Source organism: Drosophila miranda, chromosome XL (assembly GCF_003369915.1).
Source record: "Drosophila miranda strain MSH22 chromosome XL, D.miranda_PacBio2.1, whole genome shotgun sequence".
In the NCBI taxonomy this organism is placed as follows: Eukaryota; Metazoa; Arthropoda; class Insecta; order Diptera; family Drosophilidae; genus Drosophila; species Drosophila miranda.
Genome location: NC_046673.1, coordinates 2388420 through 2398059, shown reverse-complemented (window position 1 = coordinate 2398059; position 9640 = coordinate 2388420). Strand labels below are relative to the sequence as shown.

General features: G+C 43.7%; 3 protein-coding genes across 5 annotated transcripts; 2 read left to right on the top strand and 1 right to left on the bottom strand.

The window, feature by feature from the left end:
* Positions 1–334: 334 nt before the first annotated feature.
* On the top strand, positions 335–2318 carry LOC108155363 (lymphokine-activated killer T-cell-originated protein kinase). Its single transcript, XM_017286129.2, has 3 exons — positions 335–729; positions 960–1318; positions 1376–2318. The coding sequence occupies exons 1-3, from the start codon at positions 470–472 to the stop codon at positions 1822–1824; spliced, it is 1068 nt and encodes a 355-aa protein (XP_017141618.1). The 5' UTR covers positions 335–469; the 3' UTR covers positions 1825–2318.
* Positions 2319–2598: 280 nt separating this feature from the next.
* Positions 2599–6023, bottom strand: LOC108155352 (partitioning defective protein 6). 2 transcript variants are annotated; one of them, XM_017286118.2, is made up of 3 exons: positions 5671–6023; positions 5136–5364; positions 2599–5064 (listed from the first exon to the last, which is right to left on the bottom strand). In XM_017286118.2, the coding sequence occupies exons 1-3, from the start codon at positions 5746–5748 to the stop codon at positions 4298–4300; spliced, it is 1074 nt and encodes a 357-aa protein (XP_017141607.1). In that variant the 5' UTR covers positions 5749–6023; the 3' UTR covers positions 2599–4297. The 2 variants fall into 2 exon arrangements, with proteins under 2 accessions (XP_017141607.1, XP_033254486.1); XM_033398595.1 differs by lacking the exon at positions 5671–6023 and adding an exon at positions 5435–5624.
* A 153-nt stretch (positions 6024–6176) lies between these two features.
* On the top strand, positions 6177–8601 carry LOC108155372 (ubiquitin-conjugating enzyme E2 S). Of its 2 annotated transcripts, none has more exons than XM_017286150.2 (3): positions 6177–7010; positions 7082–7549; positions 7612–8601. In XM_017286150.2, exons 1-3 carry the CDS (start codon positions 7002–7004, stop codon positions 7759–7761), a joined length of 627 nt encoding a protein of 208 aa, XP_017141639.1. In that variant the 5' UTR covers positions 6177–7001; the 3' UTR covers positions 7762–8601. The 2 variants fall into 2 exon arrangements, with proteins under 2 accessions (XP_017141639.1, XP_017141631.1); XM_017286142.2 differs by having other exon boundaries at positions 6180–7010; positions 7079–7549.
* The last annotated feature ends 1039 nt before the right edge of the window (positions 8602–9640 follow it).

The window sequence follows — 9640 nt, the reverse complement described above, 5'->3', positions numbered from 1 at the left end:
TAAGGAGAATCAAAGTGGGAAAATCATTTGAATTTAAATTCAAACAGCAACGGTAAAAGCTGCGCGCGTCCTTTTCAGAACAGGGCGGCAAAGCAATAGTGCTGCAAAATACTAGGCAGAATACTTACATACCGTATTTAACGGAAATGCGTTGGCAAAAATCTATGAAATTCTCTGCATTATATGGCTTTAAAGGACCAGATAAAAAACCAATTCAATTCAGTAAATACCACCAAGATATGTCAGTAGGACAGCAAGACAAGTATTTTTCTTCAGAGCAACTCTGCTTTAACAGTGTGGACAATTGCGGAAATTGTATTTATCTGTCGTTGTATTTGTGATAATCACGCCCAGTGTTGTATTTTTGAGTTCAAACTACATTTGCGCGTCGTCTCATAAATCATCTTAAAAACAATTTACATCTTTTTCCGTCGTAAAATTTGCCGCATCGCAGCATCCAAGCATCAAGATGGAAACGCCGCAAGGCAAGCTGCGTAATTTGCATGTGGAGAATATACAGAACTTGAGCACACCGATTCGCATACCGCCATCACCAATGCTGAAGACCCTGGGCTATGGCACCGGCGTAAACGTTTACCGCCTGGATCGCTCGCCCCGTCTTGGCCATCCCCGTTCCCCGTGGGCAATCAAGCGTATAACCCAGCGTACGCTGGCCAAAAAGGATACTAGTTTCAACGACCGCATTATCCATGAGGCGAAGATCTTGCGGTGGGTAATGCGGCATGGCGTAATTTTGTGTGTATGTGTGTGTGTTGAGCCTGCATTTTCGTGTGTCAGCCACTTCCATGTACATATGTATATTCCATGTATTTTTGGAATCTGTGACCACAGACAAGCCGTCGCGAAGGATAGCTGTGGATTATATGCAGAATGATCAACGGCGAATATTCACCAATAACACCACTTTCATATTAAATTCCCTTCAATTACCTTTCTAGAAAACTAAGCCATCCCAACATTGTTGGTTTCCGCGGCGAGATGCAGACGGCCGCTGGCGTGAACAGCCTGGCCTTGGAGATGTGCAATACCTCACTGGGCTCGATACTGGAAGAGCGCTTCGAAGAGGAGCTGGGGCCGCTGGACGCTAATCACATCTTCAAAATGATGATGGACGTTGCCAAGGCGCTGGACTATCTGCACACCGAAGCCAAGTTGCTCCACGGCGACCTCAAGTCTTTTAATGTGCTCGTGAAAGGCGAGTTTGAGATCTGCAAACTCTGCGACTTTGGAGTTTCTCTGCCTCTAGACGAAAAAAATGAGGTGAAATTAAGTGAGGAATATGGTCTTCGCTACGTGGGTAAGTCATATACAGTCGAAGAAAAAAAACTGATGCGAAAAAAGGCTGTCTTAACAGGCACCACTCTGTGGTCCGCACCAGAGGTTATTGACCAAATGGATACAATTGACAGCAAGGCTGACATCTTCAGCTTTGGCCTTGTAATCTACGAAACATTGGCACTCGTGCCGCCGCACACTCTCATGCTGAATGATACCGGCGATGGCGACGAGGGCTGCGATGAAAGCGGTGTTGGCTGCCTTAAGGACGACTCCATTGTCGAGGTGAACAGCTTTCTAGAACCGGCCGACGACAAGGAGAACGATCCTGTTCTGAATAGCCTGGAGACGGCATATGGAACACGACCACCCCTACCAGAGGCCTTCGAGCTCAGCGACGACTACAACACCATCGTCGAGTTATTCTACCTGTGTACGAATGATTTGGGCGAGGATCGCCCTACGGCCCGCACCATCTTGGAGTGCCTCCCGAATAATGCGCCCAATATAGACAAGTCCAGCGATTAAACATGCTGCTCCTCCCAATCCGCATCCGCATCTAACTTTCAACCTTCTGGCATTTAATGTTACCCATGGTACATGGGATTAAATTGCATTTATTTAGAATCTAGATGTATCATCTCCTTGGAATTTACGTGTATTTGATTCCTTCACTAAAAAATAAATAAATCTTTAATCTAAAGCATTAAGATAAATTAAGATGGACCAGAATAGTTTGGCGACCTTGGATCAGATAGTTGATTATAATTTTAATTTAAATATTGTACACCAATTGGAGCATTTACCGTATATGTGAGTGAGCTTAGTTGGAGCCAAAGATGCGCTTCTAACCAGCGGCATCATCCTGCTGTTCGCCTAACTTGCAAAATAAAATAAATTAGCAATTTAGTGGAATCTGATAGCTCACATCCTTATTTTTGAGCTCATCGGAATAGTCTGAGTAAAATATATATCCGAAAAGAGCAAATAAAGATGCAATGACCTTTTTAATAGGAACTACATATGTACATCTGCGAGTTGATTACAAAATGCTGAATTCTGGATACAATCCCAGATTCCATTAGTCATCAGATGTGACGAAAGGTTCCAATCCACACAATTTGAATAAAAATAAAAATTTAGAATTAGATTTATTTTAGGTCACGTGAGAATGACTTCTAAAATATCTATCAGCTACTAGAAACAATCCACTCATATATTATTCATTCAGAATCGTTTCACCATTAACTTCTCAAGTTAAGGGACTCGGCAACCCATCTGAAAGAGGAAATATCCTTTAAGTTCGATTACACTTTCTTAGATTTATTAAAAAATAATAATACATACATCAAAATATAAGTTTTTGTTTCGTACTTTTTTTCTCTTTCTTTCAGTTGTTCAGATGGAATATACATATGTACTTTCATTTATACGTGATTGGGAATCGGGACTCTATGGGATGACCGAACTCGACCGGTTATGGTTCGGATTGGGTTTGGGTTTTTCAAGGGAAATGGGTGTGGGTTGAGGGATATGGAAACGCATTTAGATACAGTTTCAGATTCGCTGCTGTCACTAGTCTAGATCGTTCTATCTAAATGTGTGTGTATATAGTATGTGTGTGTATATAGTATATGTATAGTATATTATGCATAGAGTTTGATCGATCAGATATCTAAGGTATTGGTATTAATGCCTGTCCGGTCTGTCTCATAAGTAATAATTATGGTGATTGTTAACTTCAAGTCGAGCAGATCTGAAACTCTGCTGATAAATGTCTTTTCTTCGATTTGACTAAAGCATATACAGTGTGTATATAGCTCAATTAGATCTAGATAGTTACGTGAATAACATACACAGATGCATTATCATTATTGTATATATTTTCTTGTAAATATATAAAAAGTATCGAATTGCTCTCTTGAAGGCGAAGGCGCTGTTGGTGTTTGTTTAACTTTATCTTCCCGATTTCTCTTCTCCTTGTATTAACCTAGATGATGAAATATTGGTTTCCTTTGTACAAAAAAAAGACAAACAACTTGAACGAGTATTGGACACATTGCGACAAAACACGAGTGTAAAATTACAAAAAAAAAAAATGTTAAAATAAAAATAATCTTTTAAGTAAAATAAGATAACCACAAGAAATATGGGATACAAGTTCAAAGCAGACATATACATATAAAACCCTTTTACAGAAAATTCTTGCTAAAAATAGGTTCCACAAACTCAAAACGCACCCAATATTAGAATATATCCACGTTTTATGTATGGCGTTTCGATCTTTTTGAGTGAGTTTTGGTTTGTCGGAGTACATAAAATGGAATGTTTTGGATACCAGTTATTCGTGCATGTGTGTGCAAGTGTATAATTATTACATTATCAGAATTTTACAATCACCGTTGGGCATTTAGGTGTATTAAAAGTGAATTTCTCTCTCCGTCTCTCTCTTTTAGGCATTTGATGCTCCCTCCTGCTCTGTCTCAATCGCCATTGCCATCTCGTTCTAATCTAATACAACATCATCGGGGGGACTATAAATAATAACATGACGGAAAAATCCTACAAATTCAAATAAACATATAAATATAAATATGGAAAGGAAAAAAGATAAAAACGAGGGACTACTGCATTCAAAAACTTGCAAATGAACATGTGTATGTGCATGTGTGTTTGTGTGGAATGTATGGGAAAGTCGTGTGACTGCATATATAAACATTTTATATATGTGTATATGTTGTATGACTGCCAGGCCTGTCAGGATCTCTCATGTAACTTGACTCTTAATTAACTGGAAACTTTAGAGATTTTCGATTTACGAGAGCTCATCGAATTCGGTGAAAGTTTTCTATCTTCCACTGATATCCCCACAGGCCTGAACAGTTCTGATTCCATCAAATGTGTGGTTCGTTTGTGGGTTTAATTCGACATTCCAATGACGCTCTTCGCTTTCCGTTCGTTTGTCGCTGCCTGGCTCTGAGTACTTATGCTGCTGGAGGGATTACAAATGCAGGACCCCATCTTTCACATCGCTGGCCATTATCGTGGATGCATTGGAGGCTGCCTGCTGGTGATGCGAGGGCGGTGATGATGACTGCTGCGTCGTTTGCGGCTGATGATTATTGTGATTGCCGGTGGAGGAGGTGCCCGTGGGACTCTCGTCGAGCGTGACGCCAGTAAGGTCGACAATATCATCCTGATCATCATGCTCGATCTCATCGGAGGTGTTCGTGTGGTTTGTGTGATGGGATCCGCTCGAGAGCTGACTGTTACGCGAGAAGGAGCCGCGGTGCGTCGACGTGAGCGTACGTTGGTTGGCCGGCTTGACGGTTATGATCAGATTGGAGCTGTTGGCCACCATCATGTCGGTGACCTGGTCCAGAGTCTTGCCAGCCACTTCGATGCCGTTCACCTCGATTACCTCATCGTTAACGGCCAGTAGGCCCGTGCTCTCGGCTAGTCCGCCCGGCACCAGGCGCGATATGAAAATGCCCGGCTGCTTTTCCAGGCCGCTGGACGTCACCCGTACAGAAGTTCCGTCCCGTATGTAGAATCCCAGCGGTTTGTCGCTGCCGTGCTTCAGCAGGCGCACCCTCCGATGCGTCTCCGGCACAATGTCCACATCAATGATGGCCGACACCTGGCGAAAGTCGTGCGGCTTTGATATCGATGGCGCCTTGGTCTTAACCGGCGTGTGGCCGAGTAGTATACTGCCAATCAGGTTGCGCGGCTTCATCGTCCCAAAGCCGGAGTACTCATTCAGATCATCTAGGAGGGAAAACGAGTCGGATTTAGAGTGGATATCGTGTTGGAAGCAGGCAAAGAGGTTTGACTCTCACCTTTTCGTTGCACTATTACACGCAGGAGGGGTCGGGCCGTCTTGAGCGCTCGCCCGAAGTTGTCATCGTTGTTGATGGGCAGCAGATCATTGTCGCGCGGATCGATGTAGAGTATAAGAAACTGTATGTTCGCCAGCTTGTGCAGCTGCTCGATAAGTGCCGCAAACTTGTCGAAGCTCTGCTCCGTCTCGTTGCGCTTAAAGCTCCAGCGTCGGAATTCGGCGTCGAACTAGAAATGGAAAGGCAATTAGAGGTATTCCAGCGCTATTTGCTATTTGCAATTTCAATGAAAATTTCACCCCGCAACAACTGTTGCACGGCCTGTTGCTCCAGGCACCGCTACTTTTCCAACAGCTGCTGATCTTTGGAGGCAACAGCTCTGGCAACTCGTTTGCATTGCCATTCCTACGCATGAATCAGCAATGCCACCGCTGTCGCCGCTTGATCGACCTGACCCCGACCGACCGCATTAGTAGCATCACTGGGAGCGGCACGGTACGGAGACAGCATCGTAGTTATCCCTAGGAGTAGTCACCTTTGATTTCACTTCGATTAGATTCGTTTCGGCGCCGGTCGCCGTGGCCGAGGTTGTGTTTATTTTATTCTTCGACATTTTTTCCACACACAATTTCTCAGCAACGCACACACAACGGAGGGGGCACTGTTGGCTCTGTGTCTGTGTCGGTGTCGGTGGGCGAGGGCTCACACGGACAAACCGGACCGGAGCGAAGAGAGCCGAACGGAATGCGGGGCACAGAAATTAAAATGTTTCAATAAATTAGAATTAGAAATCTAAATTAAAACTAATTAAATAAAAGAAATGGATGGAGATGGATGTAGTAGATCTCGCTCAGCGCTGGAGTGTTGGAGAATGCACAATGTCTGCGGAATGTGGCAGCGCTGGCAAACGGCCACACTGAACCACCGCCCTTGCAACGCAAAGCAATTTAATTTCTCTGTAATTGTTTATTCATCAATGCAATTGTATTGTACTTTTCGAAAAATTTAATACATATTTTTAATTTAAATTTAATCAAATATAGCTGCAAAATAGTAATATCGAAATTAGTGTGACTTCAAATGCAACTGTGATGCGTTCGTAGGCGTGCGCCAGAGCGAGACAACTCTAGTGTTTGTTCCTGAAAAAAGTGTAGAGAGCTGCTTGTTTGCTTAGGCTGAGTTGACTTATGTACACTCTGCACAGGGAGCACTGCGAATAATAATACATATTTTGGTTTAATTACAAAAAAAAACAGTGTCGGCAGCGAAAGCGTTCAACTGAATTGGACCAGGTTTTGTATATTTAGAATTGATTTACCACCAAACGCGGCATTTCAAGAAGTTCCTGCAGCATGCTGCTAGATGTGTAGCGCATGCCATACGACGAGGGTTTCTGTAAATGGAAGCTGTTTTCGTGTTGTTGTTGAGCGTGAAGTGTGCAATTGGACAGAATTTGTTTAAATGTGACGAAAAAATAAGGACAACAACAACAGCAACTGAGTAGGCGATCAAATCGATTTCAAATCCGTCGTAAAACAAAATTATAAAGATTAAAAAATATTTGTGTTGCGATTAGGCATAAAAGTGAAAAGCGTGCAAAAACAGAAGAAGAAACCCAAACCAAACCCCCACTCGAAGCAAAAACAAAAACAGCAAAAAGACAGTGAAACACAAGTAGTTTTCCACTCGAACGACGACGCCAATTGGCAGAAGTGAAAAAGCGTCTTCCCCGCGCGAAGAAAGATTGCAACACTTTTGGCGTTCCCAAGCTCCGGGCCCAGGACAGCAGTACTGTCGCGAAACCTTGAAAAACCTCTACACAGCACACACACTCTTACACAGCATCCATTAGGCACAGGAAAAGCCATGAGTTCGGTAATGTATTCAATATTGTGCGGTCTAGAATCAAATCTAAAACAATTTAAAAAAATTACCACTTTTAGCAGTATTCCAATGTTGAGAATCTGTCGCCGCAGACGATACGACAAGTGATGAGGGAGCTGCAAGAGATAGAGACCACACCGCCGGAGGGCGTTAAAGTGCTGATAAACGAGAGCGATGTCACCGATATACAGGCCTTGATCGACGGACCAGCGGGCACCCCGTACGCCGTTGGCGTCTTCCGCGTCAAGCTGACACTGAGCAAAGACTTCCCTCAAACGCCGCCTAAGGCCTATTTCCTCACCAAGATCTTTCACCCAAATGTGGCAGGCAACGGCGAGATTTGCGTCAACACACTAAAGAAGGACTGGAAGCCGGACTTGGGCATCAAGCACATACTGCTCACCATCAAATGCCTGCTGATTGTGCCCAATCCAGAGTCGGCTCTTAACGAGGAGGCTGGCAAGATGCTGCTCGAACGCTACGATGACTACTCGCAGCGGGCGCGCATGATGACGGAGATCCATGCCCAGGTAAGTGTTCCATTTTGATCGTATGGATCTCATGGATCTCAACCGAATTTGTCTGGGTTTAGCCCGCCAAGTGTGGTGTCGGGGCTGCCAGCGATGCCAAAGATGATGACGGACCCTCAACTAAGAAGCATGCGGGCCTGGACAAGAAGCTACAGGACAAGAAGAAGGAGAAGTTGCTCAAGGAGAAGAAGCGTATGCTGAAGAGATTATGAGAGGCATAAGCGGAGTTCCAGCCACTACAGGAGCAGGAGAAACAGTAGCAGGAACACACGGAGAAAGCAGACGGAGGAAAGCAAACGGATAAGGCTTTGGTGGCCAACACGGGAGGGACAAACGAATGACGGGATAAGCAATTATTTATTAGGGCGATGAGTAAAGGCGCGCTATGAAATCTTACACTGATCCGGTAACGAGGAGCAACCAAAAGCAGAGCTAATGCAATCAACCAGGGAAACCCCCGGATACCAGCCAGGTGGAAAAAGAACAGAAATTAAGGAAAAGCTAAATCGATAGAAAGAACCGCAACCACAACTCCAAAGAAAAAACATCCAGTAACCACATAAAATTGCGTATTTACGCGACACATCGGCGGCGGGCCCCTCGAGTCCGGGGCCCTGCTGTCCGAATCTAGAATGTAGTTGGGGAATCACGAAGATAAGCGGGACGACAGCGCCCAATTAATTTATGTAGTCCTCTTTTGTTTAACAATCACGCGCTATCCTAGCATAATTTATGTAATTAGTTTAAACAAACTGCAGAAGTGAAACAGTGTCATCGCCCAAACCAGCATCTCTCTAAAGCATCACCAAACTCTACTTACATACCCTTAGAAACCAGATCAAGATGAAGATCATTAATCATATGCAAATTAGAAGTTTAATTTTGTATTCGTGTCCCCGAATTTTAATGAATATTTTTGAGTTTTTAACATATGACACATTCGTACGTATCAATTTTTATCAGCTGTTCTTAGCTTAAGAAAATCGCAACCATACAAAAAAACAACAACAACAAAATACATAAAATTATAAATGAAAACTGTAAAAGATCAATAATTGCACATTCTGTAGAGATTAAGGTTATGATTGTACTTACTTACTTTAAAACACTCGAAACGGAAAGGAATAGAACGAAAGTGACTGGAACGGATCAGCTGACTGATAGAGATCATACATCATATATTCATCCAATCTCACTTTCATTTTGAAGGGAATCAGTGCGCGAAGGGATGCGATCCGCTCCTCAGCACCATCCTCTCCCGCACTATATCTTTTTTTTAAGTTGGGAGTGGATGCCAAGCTTTTTGTTCGGCCAATCATCATCACCACACACACACACACACACACACACACACACACATATATATATATATATATAAACAGAAAAGAAAAACCTCAATGAGAAATGAAAACAATAAAAAAGAATAAAATTCCATGAAAAAAAAAACCAGGGCGAGAGTATTATCTGTTGTTCGTCGGACAACCCACCCCCTCACCAGGCAAGCAGTGCATGTAGCGCGTGCCAATGACAAAAGGCATTTCCTAGTTCCGTTCAGCCCCTTCAATCCCCCTCCCCGTACAGTTTATCAGTTTGGCGGGCAGCTTCGATATTCCCAGCGTTTCTGCGAAATGTCATGAGACATGCCGACATGAGTTTTACTGTGCGGCTGAGTGTAGGTGTGTGCGCAGGTCACTCACTGTCTCTCTCTTTTACTCTCTGGCGTTGCCTAACCGCCAACGCTTTGAGCCGGCCAGCATTCCAATCGGGCCTAACCTTCAAGCGACAAGTTGCTCGAACCAAATATTGTCGCAGAGCCACGAACAAAATCACCGAATGTTTTTTACCCTTCCAGCGGCTTCTACCTCATTTTTCGATTCCAGGTGAAGGCTTATGGTATATCGAGTATACACATACATATATTTATCTAACGTTAGGGTAGCAGCTCGCTCCTCCTCTCTCATTCTCAATGATCCGCTCATCTAGGGACCAGCCCCGATTCCAGTGTTCATTAATGCAGGGTGAGGCAGAGTGAGCACTTACGTTTATTTTGGCTATGCACTTCTTCACTTTCGTTTTTAAGTCTATGCGGGA

Excerpts from the sequence above, each read along its gene's own strand:
- LOC108155363 (XM_017286129.2), top strand. The coding sequence starts at position 470 with ATGGAAACGCCGCAAGGCAAGCTGCGTAATTTGCATGTGGAGAATATA. Across the intron at positions 730-959 it reads CATGAGGCGAAGATCTTGCG|AAAACTAAGCCATCCCAACA; the intron begins GTGGGTAATGCG and ends TTACCTTTCTAG. Across the intron at positions 1,319-1,375 it reads ATATGGTCTTCGCTACGTGG|GCACCACTCTGTGGTCCGCA; the intron begins GTAAGTCATATA and ends CTGTCTTAACAG.
- LOC108155352 (XM_033398595.1), bottom strand. The coding sequence starts at position 5,548 with ATGCGTAGGAATGGCAATGCAAACGAGTTGCCAGAGCTGTTGCCTCCA. Across the intron at positions 5,365-5,434 it reads CGTGCAACAGTTGTTGCGGG|TTCGACGCCGAATTCCGACG; the intron begins GTGAAATTTTCA and ends TTCCATTTCTAG. Across the intron at positions 5,065-5,135 it reads TGTAATAGTGCAACGAAAAG|ATGATCTGAATGAGTACTCC; the intron begins GTGAGAGTCAAA and ends TTTCCCTCCTAG.
- LOC108155372 (XM_017286142.2), top strand. Across the intron at positions 7,550-7,611 it reads TGACGGAGATCCATGCCCAG|CCCGCCAAGTGTGGTGTCGG; the intron begins GTAAGTGTTCCA and ends GTCTGGGTTTAG.